Consider the following 13,136-nt stretch of genomic DNA (forward strand, 5'->3'; position numbering starts at 1 on the left):
TCAATAAAAATTATTGTTGTTATGCCTTATAGAGTTCTACTGATAACATGCTATAATTCTAACAATAACAGTGACAGTTTTTTAGGGGCGAAGCCATGTGGCGTGCAGGATCTTATAGGTTCAATCTCTAGTTCCCCAACTAGAGATTGAACCTATGACCCCTGCAGTGGAAGTGCCGAGTCTTAACCACTGGACCACCATGGAGTCCTAACAGTGACAATTTGCTGAGCCCTTACCCTTTGCTTGGTGTTAAGGTGGGTGTTTGACCACATCCCTGTGATGTGGTTAGGGTGAAAATTATTGTCATTATTAGCGTGTCCCTCCCTTCTAAAGACAGAGAAACTGAAAGTGAGAGAGGGGACAGAACTCACAGTTCGTCCCTGTTAGAGGTGAGATCTCTAGACTTTACTGGTGGTCCAGTGGCTAAGACTCTATGCTCCCGATGCAGGGGGCCTGGGTTCGATCCCTGGTCAGGGAAACAGAGCCCATGTGCTACAAGTAAATATCCCGCTTGCCACAATGAAGATTGAAGATCCTACATGCTGCATCTAAGACCTGGCACAGCCAAATAAATAAATTTTTTAAAAAGAAGTGGGATTTCTGAACTCAGTCCCTGTCCCTAACCTGCCTCTCCTCATCCCCAGGCCTCATCTCCCCCAATGGCGCAGGTACCAGGGGAAGTGGACAACATGGAGGGGCTGCCAGCCCCCAATAACAACAACCCTGCAGCCCGCTGGGACAGTCCCGATCGGGGCTGGGAGCGGGAGCAACCAGCCGCCTCCACTGCAGCAGCCTCACTCTTTGAGTGCTCCCGGATCAAGGCCTTGGCAGGTACCTGGAAGAGGGCTGGGGTTGGGGGTGGAAGAGAAGGAAGGGAAGGCACTGCTGGGGTGGTGTCTGTATACCTTGATGACCTGGAGGATGGGAAGAGGGTTACAGACACTTTTAGACCAGCACTCTCCAGTAGAACTTTCCACGATAATGGAAAATTGTTCTCTATCTGTGATTTCCAGTATTGTTGTTTAGTTGCTAAGCACGTCCAACTCCTTTGTGACCCCATGGACTATTAGCCCACCAGGCTCCTCTGTCCATGGGATTCTTCAGGCAAAAATACTAGAGTGGGTTGCCATTTCCTTCTCCAGGGGATCTTCCTGATCCAGGGATCGAACCCATGTCTCCTGCATTGGCAGGCAGATTCTTACCACTGAGCCACCTGGGAAACCTCTCACAGAACCTTAGAAATGTACAATCCCAGAAACGTGGGACTTTCTAAGTGTGCTTCCTTAGAATCCCAAAATGCTGACATCTAGGATCTTAGGACCATGGAATGTCATACTCAGAGATTCTTTGAATCCAAGACCTTTAGAAATGGCGACTCTTATAAACAGAACTTTGTAATTACCGATCTTAGACATTTTAACTGTTGGGTCTTAGAATCTTAAAGCCTCAGAAATCTAGACTCTAATACACATAGGTCCTTAGGGCTTTATAATCCTAAAGCTTTAGGATTTCAGATTAGAAACATGGATACTGAGCACTTTGAGAAAGAATGACCACACCTTCATGTTTTTTTGCACTGAAACCCTCAGTCTTGGGACAACTAGAATGGTTGGTCACACTACTTTGATGTTTTAGGACAATATAAGCAAAAATCAGAGAACTGTATAGAATCTTAGGACTTTAGGCCTTTGAAACTTTAAGTTCTTGAACCTTTGGCCTTTGTATTCATGGAGTTTTAGAACCTCAGAAGTGTTTAATCCTCAATACTAAAGTTTTATGAGCAAAGACCCTTCTCAGACACACAATTCCATAATTGTAGCCTTTAAAACATTAGACCTTTAGCATGTTGACCCTTGGAACGTTAATATCTCAGAAATGTGGCATGTTATACACATAAAATATATATTGTCAGAGTCATGAAATCTTAAAATCCCAAAGTCAGTATCAGTTCCCTCAGAATCTCAGAATGTTAGTAACTCAGCATTTGACAATCATGGGATCTTCAATACTGACATTCTTGGAACTTTATAAGATGTTAAGCATCTCGTTAAACTCATGGGCCTCTGGGGAAGCAGGTGACATACACAAATGAGTGGCCTGGGGGCTGTGGTCAACTGGGTGCTCTGGTCAACTGGTCACCAGCTCTAAACCCTAGGAAATGTGGGCCCAGAGCTGCTAGCTCTGATGTTTATCTGTTGTTTCCCAATTAAAAAAAGAAACTGTAAGTAAGTGCACAAAGTCTGACCCAGATTCAACCCATGGATTGCTGACTTCCTCTGGTTTCGACACCTAGAAGGATATAAACATATTCTCATGAAAACTTAAAACTGTATTCTATTTTTTCATTATTTTGGTCATACCACACAGCATGTAGGATCTTAGGTCTCCAATCAGGGATCGAACCCATGCCCCCCGTATTGGAAGTGCAGAGTCTTAACCACAGGACCACTAGGGACGTCCCAAAAATGTATTTTTAGACTCTTAGATTTAAAACCTTGGGCATGTATCCTCTTAGAATTCTAGAATTTATTATTTCATCCACAAAATATTTAGGCAGTGCCTGCTCTGTGCTTGGACAATAGGAGGGACGTAGTGGTGACTGAGGCAGCCCAGGTCCTGCTTCTCCAGGGCTCCCAGTCCAGTGGGAAAGTGAGATCCAGCCTGGCTGTGATGAGCCACAGGGATCAGAGCTGAGATGGGGGAGGCATGGGCAGAGGCCAGATGGGGAAGCTCAGAGCTGTAAGAACCCAGATGAGGGACCTGATTCAGGAGAGAGGATCAGAGTGCTTCATGGAGGAGAAGATGGCTAAGCTGAGCTCCAAAGGACGAACAGGAGTGAATCCTGGGGAAGAGAGTGGAAGAATATTCCAGAGGGAGGGAACAGCATAGACAAGACCTCGTGGAAGAATATTCCAGAGGGAGGGAACAGCATAGGCAAGACCACCAGAAGTTGAGCGTGGCTGGAGCGGGGTGGTGAGTAAATGATGATGGGAGAGGAGGCAGTGGCAGCCAGATCTTGGGGAGCCTTGTTGGCCATTCTGAAGAGTCTGAGGGCACCTGGGACTATGGGGAGATTTTATGCAGAGGTGGGATGTGTCTATGTGTGGATCAAGGACTGTACAACTTTAAGAACCACTGATTCGAAAACACCAGCCCCAGACACTTCAGATAGCATCCAGTCCAGAGAAATGTAGGGGCCTCCTTTAAGGAAAAAAGCTTTCTCATACACTCCCTGTGTCTACTTAAATTATTACAACTGTGGTTTTCTCTTGTCTTTTTTCTTTTCCATTATGGTTTATTAAAGGATATTGAATATAGCTCCTTGTGCTATACAGTAGGACCTTGTTGTTTATCCATTCTATACATTTATAATAGTTGGCATCTGCTAATCCCAAACTCCCAATCCATCCCTCTCCAACCCCTGTGTTTTCTGTGTCTGTGAGTCTGTTTCTCCTTCATTTGTGTCATATTTTAGATTCCACATATAACTATTATCATTGAACTATGGTTTTCTTAAATGTACAAAAACACACAGCTCTGTTTATATCTCTTATGCTTGTTCTGGAACTAAAACACATAAGTTGGATTGAGACTCAAACCACAAAACCAGTAACTTCAGCTTAACAATGACGTCCAGATGCTGCTATCCTACTGCGCAAAATGCTATTATGACATAGACAGCTACCGTGCATTTTCTTTTGCATCTCTTTGCCCACTTCTCTCATGGTTTTCTTTATCCAAACTAAAGCTAAATCTTTGAGCAGAGTCCTCTGTAAATGTTATTGCATGAATTTATTTAAAAAATTGTCTGGATCCCGTGCTCAGAGAATTTGTGGTTCACTGGTCTCATGTGTCTGTTTGAGGCCCCATTCTCTCTCTTAAAAAAAAATTATGTATTTATTTTTCTGCTTCGGGTCTTAGTTGCAGCATGCAGGGTCTTTTAGTTGCAGCATTTGAACTCCTAGTTGCAACGTGTGGGATCTAGTTCCCTGACCAGGGATGGAACCGGGGCCCCCTGCATTGGGAGCTCAGAGTCTTAGCCACTGGATTGCCAGGGAAGGCCCAGAGGCCCCTATTCTCTTGATCTACTCTTTTATTCTCTTCTATTCCCAAATCTCACAGCAATGCCTTCTCTCTTATAGGCAATCATTCTGATTTAAAAAAAAATTTTTTTTATTAGTTGGAGGCTAATTACTTCACATTTCAGTGGGTTTTGTCATACATTGACATGAATCAGTCATAGAGCATTCTGATTGTTTTAATGCAAATTTTTTCTCTGCATGTGGATAACTTTGCAACATGCATTGCTAATTCCTGTGCATGCATCCATATTTTTAAACTCTTTATTAAAATATCACATGCACAAAGGCAGATATATTGTGTGGCCAGCATTTCCACAATGAGTAACCCCTTATAACTAGATTGGGAAACAGACTCTGACAGCCCCAGAGAAGCCCCCCTCAGGCTGCCTCTATATCATCCTGAGAGTAAACACTGTCTTAGCTTCTAACGGTGTACATTGAGTTTGCTGGCATTTGAACTTTATATAAATAGGATCATGTAGTGGGTACCCTTCTGTGTTTGGTTTGATTCACTCAGCACTCGGCTCATGAAATTCATCCATGTCTACCTATACTTGTAGGCTGTTCCTTTTCATTGTTGTATAGTATTCCACAATGTGATTATGGCATAGCTTATCGCTTCATCTGTTGATGAGCATTTGAGTTGCTTCTACTTTGGGACTATCACAAACCAGATGATTACAAACTAGAGACTAGTGGTATCACAAGCGATTACAGATTATTGCTGCTCTAAACTGTGTAGGATACAGGCACTCATTTCTGACAGCTTATACCCACCCAGGAGTGAAATTGTTGTGCCATTTGGTATGTGTATATCTAAACTTTAGAAGAAACTTTTGCTTTGAATAATTTTACATTCCCACCAGTAGTGTCTGAATGATTCAGTTGCTGTACATCCAACCCTTGGTGTGGTCAGTCTTTGTAATTTTAACCATTCTGATGGATGTGCATTCTATTGTGGTTTTAATTTGCATTTCCCTGATGACTAAAAGCAACTAATGAAGTGGAGCGCCTCTTCAAAGATTTACTCTGTGGATATGGTCCTGTGAAGTGCCCATTCAAGTCTTTTATCTACTTTCTTATTAATTTTCTTGCCTTTTTTTTTTTTTTTGGCTGCTCTGCAGGCTGTGTATGAAAGCTTAATTCCCCAACCAGGGATCAAACCCACACCCCCTCCATTCAAAGCACAGAGTTCTAACCACTTGATGGCCACAGAAACCCCTTCCTGCCTTTTTTCTGTTTTGTGGGGATTCTTATATACTTTGGGTACAAATCCTTTGTCTGATATATGTCTTCTGAATATTTTCTCCCACTATGTGGCTTGTCTTTTCATTCTCTTAATGTTGCCTTTAAAAAAATAATTTGATTTATTGTTTTTGTCTGTGCTGGGTCTTCGTTGCTTCGAGGGCTTTCTCTAGTTGTGGGGAACAGGGGCTTCTCTTTCTTGCAGCGCTCGGGCTTCTCACTGCGATGGCTTCTCTTATTGTGGAGCCTGGACTCCAGCGCGTGGGCTCAGTAGTTATGGTGCTTCGTTGCTCCGCGGCTCTGGGATCTCCCCAGATCAGGGGTCAAGCCCGTGTCTCCTATATTGGCAGGCGGATTCTTTACCACTGAGCCACTAGGGAAGCCCGTAATGTTGCTTTTGGTGAACAGTGTTTCTTAATTTAAAGGCAGTTTAATTTGATAATTATTTAATCATGATTTCCTATATGGCTCACACTGTGTCTTGTGTAAGAAGCCTTTGCCTGCACCAAGGTCATGGAGATATTCTTTGATGTTTTCCTCTGAAAGCGTTATTGCATTCATTTCACATTGAGATTTCTAAGCCAAATGGTATTTAGTATATTTATTATTGTATACAGTGTGGGTCAAAGTTCTTTTCTCCCCCCTCCCCATGAATGTCCAGTTGACTCAGCTCCATTTAATGAAGAGACTTTCCTTTCCCTACTGAACTGCCATTTCACTCTGTTGTAAATCTGGGAGCCCTGTATGTGTGGGTTTGTACATACAGGTATGGCTAATCAGTGCATGTTTTATCATGGTCTCGATTGCATTTTTGGCATTATGTTCTCATTCAGCGCTATGCCGTAGAGCCTCAGGACTCATCCATGTGGCTCTGTGTGCCTCTAGTCTGACTGCTGCGGGGAGTTGATGGTGTGTATCCGCCATGCTCCACGTTCCCAGTGATGGACAACCAGGCTGTCTCCAGCCCTCAACCTGTCCCTGCCCCCTCCCGCCAAACAGCACTGCGCTGAGGCATCGTCAGGTGTGCTCCTTATAAACCAGTGTGGAGGGACTTCCCTGGTGGTCTCCAGTGGCTGAGACCCTGCCCTCCCAATGCAGGGGACCTGGGTTCAGTCCCTGGTCAGGAAACTAGATCCCACATGCTGCAACTAGGACCTGGTGAAGCCAAATAAATAAATAATAAGCATTAAAAAAAAAAAAAAACACGTGGGAAAGTTTACAGAACATATACGTAGGGAAAGAATTACTGGCCCACAGAGGGAACGCACTAATTTAATTTGACTCAGATTGTCTTCAGAGTGGGCTTCCCTGGTGGCTGAGATGGTAAGAATCTGCCTGCGATGCAGGAGACCTAGGTTTGATTCCTGGGTCTGGAAGACTCCCCTGGAGAAGGGAATGGCTACCCACTCTAGTATTCTTGCCTGGAGAATTCCATGCACAGAGGAGTCTGTTGGTTAAAACCCCTGGGGTCCCAAAGAGTCAGACACGACTGAGTGACTAGCACAATGGCTGCCCCACCAGCTGGCATGAGGATTATGATATTCCCACTTTTCCATCAATACCTGGCATCTCCGACTTCCTCACTTTTCCCAGACTAATATCCAATGTATCGTTTACATATTGTCTCTATCCTTTCTTGGAAACCAGTATAGTTAAGGGAGTAGTTAGTCCCTGCTCTATGAAAATCTTGATGTATTAAATATGTGAAAAGATTAAAGTCTTATTCTAAAGACATGCATTTCACTTAAAAAATTTATTTTTGGCCACACTGCATAGCATGTGGGACCTAGTTCCCTGACCAGGGACGGAACCCTCACCCCCTGCATTGGAAATGCAGAGTCTTAACCACGAGACTGTCAGGGAAGTCCCAGGCTTGCATTTCACTTGAGATTGGTGACTACCACAGTGGGGAAGAATATATAAATGGCAAAATAGTATGAGCACAATGGCAGACAAAGAACAATTGTAATTTGACTTAGAGTCTTGACAACCCAAAGATGTGTGTGGCAGCTAGAGGACCAGGAGGAAGCAGATGGGCCCCTCAAAAGGGTAAAATTGAGGAGAATTCAATGAAGGGACTATTTACAGACGTGTGGAGATCCCGGGGACTGGGAGAGATCCCGGGGAGTGCTGAGAGGGGAGAGAGGTGCCCCCAGCAGGAGCGGGGGCTGTAGGAAGCGCCACCAGGCCCTGGGGGAAGCCTAGTCAAGCAAAGAAAGTGAAAGTGTTAGTCATTGTTCAGTCCTGTCCAGCTCTTTGCAACTCCATGGACTGTAGCCCACCAGGCTCCTCCGTCCAGAGGATTTCCCAGGCAAGAATACTGGAGTGGGTTGCCATTTCCTCCTCCAGGGGATCTTCTCGACCTGGGGATCGAACCCAGGTCTCCTGCATTGCAGGTAGATTCCTTACCCTCTGAGCTACCAGGGAAGCCATGCCCTCCTCCAGGGGATCTTCCTGATCCAGGGATCGAACTGGTGTCTCTTAGGTCTCCTGCATTGGCAGACGGGTTCTTTACCACTAGGAAACCCTGGGGAGGAAACAAATCCCTCTCTCCTCTCATCTCCTGCTAGCCAAACCCAACCAGAAGTCTGAGGCCTCTAATGACCCGAGAGCCCATTCCCACGGTCCACCCTGGCCAGCCTCCCTGGGCTCAGAGCAGGTGCACCAGAGAGGAGGTGGCACCAGAGGGGCAGATGGAAGGCACCCGGCGAGGTAGCCGCACGCGCTCACTGGCACAGTCAACGTTCAATGTCAACTTAGGCCAGAACTGGCACTCTAGGACACATTTGGTTTCAACCCCACTGTGTTTTGTAAAAACGTAAATCAGTTGCCAGCATTTAAAAATAGGGAGATTCTTGTCTCCAGATTTCTGGCACCTCGTGGGCTATCTCGTGGTATGGCAGCACCGGGCCTTCACTCCCGTGAGGCTCCAGTCGTGTGGGGCTGTGTGGCTGCTGCTCCCTTTTACCTGGGCCTCTTTCTCCCTTGTGGAGCCTGCCTGGCCTCGGTGGGTATTTCAGTTCTGGACCCCAGCTCCTTGCTAATGAGACTGTAATCACAAACTCCCAAATCTCACTGCATCGTTCTCTATAAAGTCACCATCATAGACAGTCCAGGATGTGTTTCTTCTCTTTCTTTTTTAAAAGAGTATTTATTTATTGGCTGCACTGCTGTGTCTTCATTGCTGAGCTCAGGCTTTCTCTAGTTGCGGTGAGCGGAGGCTACTTTGGTGCACAGGCTTCTCACTGCAGTGGCCTCTCTTGTTGCGCAGCACAGGCTCTAGGAGAGGGGGCTTCCCTAATGGCAGCTCGTGGGCTTAGGTGCCCTGCAGCATGTGGAAACTTCTTGGACCAAGGATCAAACCCGTGTCACCTCTGTTGGACTACCAGGGAAGTCCATCCAGGATGCGTTACTATTAATTTTCTTTGCAGATCACGGAAATGAAGTTACAAAATTAAAAACTATTCTCCCGAGTCCTTGTTTTCCAAGCATGCATTCCCAAACACCCAGGGTCCCCCAGAGCCCACTGAAGTAACCCTGACCTAGTCTAAACCCCTCATTTTGGAAATGGGAAAACAGAGGCCCAAAGAGGAGGGATGGGCTTTGGGCTTTTCCCAACATAGCCTGTCGTTAGTAAAGGTAGAGCTGAATCCAGCTGCCCTCATTCTGACCCCCTCAGGGGATGCACTCAAGTTCCACTAGGGCCTCAGCATGAACCGCAATCTGCTATGGGCATTGGCTGTCAGAAAGCAGGATAAGCAAACACCCCATTTACATGTTTTCCGTCATCACTTCCTTATGTGTGATCAGTGATCATGTGTTCACACAGGTCCCCCATCCCATCCAAAAGCACACAACCCACATTTAAACAAACAAGGTATGCCATTTGGATTCACTGGGTTGTTTCTGTATATTCAGAAAACATTTATTTTTAAATTTTATCTATTATTTATTTGGCTGAGCTTGGTCTTAGTTATGTGGGATCTAGTTCCCTGACCAGGTAGGATATGGCATATCCATACAGTGGACTACTGGGGCTTCCCAGGTGGTGCTAACGGTAAAGAACCCACCTGACAGTGCAGGAGGCATCAGAGACATGGGTTCAATCCCTGGGTCAGGAAGATCAGTTGGAGGAAGGCAAGGCAACCCACTCCAGGATTCTTGGCTGGAGAACCTCCATGAACAGAGGATCCTGGGGAGCTACAATCCGTAGGGTCACACAGAATGGGACACAGCTGAGTGACTTAGCACCCATGCATGCACAATGGAATATCACTTAGCTGTAAAAAGGAATAAAAAACTGCTACATACCACAACATGGATGAACCTTGAAAACGTTATGCTGAGTGAAAGAAGTCGGACACAAAAGGCCACATGTTGTACGATCCCATTTATGTGAAGTGTCCAGAGTAGCAAAATCCTTGGAGACAGAAAATGGATGAATGGTTGCCTAGAGTTAGGAAAAGGTGGAATGGGGAGTGGCTGTTAACAGGTATGGGGTTTCTTTTCTGGGATGTTAAAAGTGTTCTGATATTAGATAGAGGTGATGGTCGTATAACTGTGAATATGCTAAAAACTACTGAATTTACAACTTAAAAGGACAAATTCTATAGTATGGGAATTATAGCTCATACTAAGTCTATTATTTAAAAAAGAAATGACAGGAAGAGAGGTCCCAAACAATTTCTTTGTAAGCAGCAAGGGGAAGTCGCACACATCCTCCCCACCTTGCACCTCCCCCTTAAGTCATCCCAAGCCTTACTCCTTGCCCCAGGGATGGGGGAAACCTGACAATCTAGCTAGCACGGAGGGGAAGCTGTGGTTCCTGCCCTCAGGGAGCATGCAGTCTAGCACAGTCCTTCCTCTTCTTTCCCCCACAGCCTGTCAGTGGCTAGCCCTTACTTTTTCATCTCGAAATAACTCCAAGATGCCCCCTCTCCCATCCCCTCAGTGTCGGCCCTGGTCCAGCCTCTTCCTGTCTCTCCTGAGTCCTTTCCCCAATCTCCTCCCTGGGCTCCAGGCTGCCATTCTTGCCCTCTCAGATGTACCATCCCCACAGCAGCCAGGGATAGTCCTGAGACCCAACTCTCATCCTCTCCTCCCTCCTTAACCCTCAACGACTCCCTAGACTATTATCTGTGTGCTTAGGCACTCAGTCATGTCCGACTCTTTGCAACCCTAGGACTGTAGCCCACCAGGTGCCTCTGTTCATGGGATTTTCCCAGGCAAGAATACTGGAGTGGGTTGCCATTTCCTCCTCCACGGGATCTTCTCCACCCAGGGATCGAACATGCTTCTCCTGCATTGGCAGGCGGATTCTCTACAGCAGAACCACCGGGGAAGCCCCAGCTTATTACCTGTGCCCCCACTAAACTGAGCTCTGCCAGGAAAGGGCTCTGGCTGAATTCAGAGCCTAGAACAGTGCCAGGCGCATAGTGGGCGCTCGAATACTTACTGAACGAATGAACAGAGCTGACTAGGGTAAGAAACAAGACAGCTTTCCTGTGGAACTGATAGCTCAGGAAAATTTTAAAGGACAGGGGAGTGAGGGAAGGGCGTCCCAGATAGGAGGAAGCACCTGCACAGACTTGATAGTTGCAGAGAGCTGGGCTTGGGCAAGAACTGCCTGGGCCTTGGAGGGCTGGGGTGAAGCTGGAAGGCGGAGTTCCTGGAGGAGTTGGGGGCTCATCAGTACCTGTCCTTCAGATGAGCGGGAGGCCGTGCAGAAGAAAACCTTCACCAAGTGGGTGAACTCGCACCTCGCCCGCGTTGGCTGCCACATCGGGGACCTCTATACGGACCTCAGGGACGGCTTCGTGCTCACGCGGCTGCTGGAAGTGCTGTCCGGGGAGCAGCTGGTGAGGGGGCCAGTAGGGCTGGGGAAAGGGGGCCGCCCTGGGGGTCTCGGGCTGGGCTACTACAGGGCCAGGCTAATGGATGGATGGAGCTTACTAGAAAGGCTGGGTGGGTTAGACACCTCATTCGGGTGGGCGGAGCCATGGCACAGGGTGGAGCTTAGCTGGGGAGAGACTGGGGGTCTGGCTTGGAACAGAGGTGGGATTCTGTCTAAGCAGCAGGCTGTCCTTCGGGGAGGGACTCTGGGCTTGGGTGGGGCTCTGTTGGAAGTGGGGCGGGGGCTAATGGAGAAGGATGTAGCTTTATTAGAAGGGCTTGGCTTGGATATGCAGTAGCAGGAGGCATGGCTATAAAATTGGGGCGGAACTCTGTTTCAGGGGTCTATGGTAGAGGATGTGGTTGTCATCCGAAAAGTGAGGCCGAGGTCGTGGGAGTCTGGGGATTAAAGGAACTCTTGTATGTATATGGCATATTGTATGGTTTGCAGTTGTATTTCTGGGCTTGGGTGGGACTTCATTGCAAAGGGTAGGGTTCTGATGGAGCTAGAGATTGATGAAAGGACCAGAGCTCTGGAAGTCGTGAAGGGTACAAGATATAGAACAGGAGCACCCTTGGAAGGAATAAAGCAACTGAACAGCAACATAAACAAGAGGAGAATCCTGGAGTGGGGTGGGGCTTGAAAGGTGTGAGCGTGGCTCTAGGCAGCAATCTTAAGAGGAGGAAGTAAGGGGTGTGGTCATGGGACTAGTGGCAAAACAGTGGTGGCCTGGAACAGAGATCCAATGGAAGGAGCGGGAGTAAGACTATGGGCAGGGGGCAGGGCTTCATGATAAAAGGTGTGGCTATCAGTTTAGAGGTGGAGCTTAACTTGAAGGGGGCGGGGCCAGGAACTAGAATAAGCCCTGAAAGGACAAGGCTTACAAAGGGCCTAGCTGTGAGTGAGGCAGATCTTCTTTAGAAGGATTGCATCCTGGGGCTTTGATAAGGCTGAGGGGGCGTGGCCTGGGCCAGGGGTAGAGGGGCATATTTATGCAGATGACCTTCTTTGGAAGAGATGGGATCGAGGGCACGTGCTCTTGGCCAGGCCCTGGCTCTCCTAATGCCCCTGCCGCCCTAGCCGAGGCCCACGCGTGGTCGCATGAGGATCCACTCACTGGAAAACGTGGACAAGGCCCTGCAGTTCCTGAAGGAGCAGCGTGTGCACCTGGAGAATGTGGGGTCACATGACATCGTGGATGGGAACCACCGACTGACCTTGGGGCTGGTCTGGACCATCATCCTGCGCTTCCAGGTGATCCCAAGTGACCCCAGCCCAGCCCAACCCCCACGCCCCCACCCCGAGGGAGGCCTTAAGAGGCTGTCCCTCACCCACTCATCCAGTCATTCCAGAAATATTCCTAACAGGCTCCAGGAAACAACACCATCATTACAATCATCATGCATATAGATTTTACTCTGCTCTAAGCACTTGGCATTTAATATGCACAATAACCCCATAAATTCAATATTACCCATTATCCCATTTTACCAACGAGGAAACTGAAGCCCTGAGAGGTGAAGTAATATGCTGAAGGTCACACAGCTGAGTAGTGGAGCTGGAATGGCCATCCAGGCAGTCTTTCTCCAGTTCAGAAACAAAAGAGACAAATTTTCTGTCTTTATGGAGCAAGACATGGGGGGCAGCAGTAGACCGATAATAAATAAACCCATCAATATGCAAACAAGACATGTGGGGAAAGGACCAATTCTAAGTAGAGAAGAAAAAAAAGAGCTATGCAGAAAACAATAGATTATGATAAACCAGTAATAGGGGTATAAAATATCTAGTTGATCATAAGGACCAGAGAAGGACTCTGAGAGAGGCTGATGGCTGAATGATTATGAAGATGAAAGGGAAGAGCATTCCAGGCAGAGGGCACAGCAGATGCAAAGTCCCTGGGGTGGGAATGAACT

At 47.1% G+C, this 13,136-nt stretch overlaps 1 protein-coding gene across 1 annotated transcript in view; it reads left to right on the plus strand.

Moving 5' to 3' along the window:
- The first annotated feature begins 659 nt into the window (after positions 1–659).
- Positions 660–13,136, plus strand: part of SPTBN4 (spectrin beta, non-erythrocytic 4) — a 75,356-nt gene continuing 62,879 nt past the window's right edge. The window contains exons 1-3 of the mRNA XM_065920595.1: positions 660–831; positions 11,034–11,185; positions 12,301–12,474. Coding sequence (XP_065776667.1) covers positions 660–831; positions 11,034–11,185; positions 12,301–12,474 — 498 coding nt within the window. The remainder of the gene's footprint in view (positions 832–11,033; positions 11,186–12,300; positions 12,475–13,136) is intronic.

This window comes from Muntiacus reevesi, chromosome 2, assembly GCF_963930625.1.
Source record: "Muntiacus reevesi chromosome 2, mMunRee1.1, whole genome shotgun sequence".
Classification (NCBI taxonomy): Eukaryota; Metazoa; Chordata; class Mammalia; order Artiodactyla; family Cervidae; genus Muntiacus; species Muntiacus reevesi.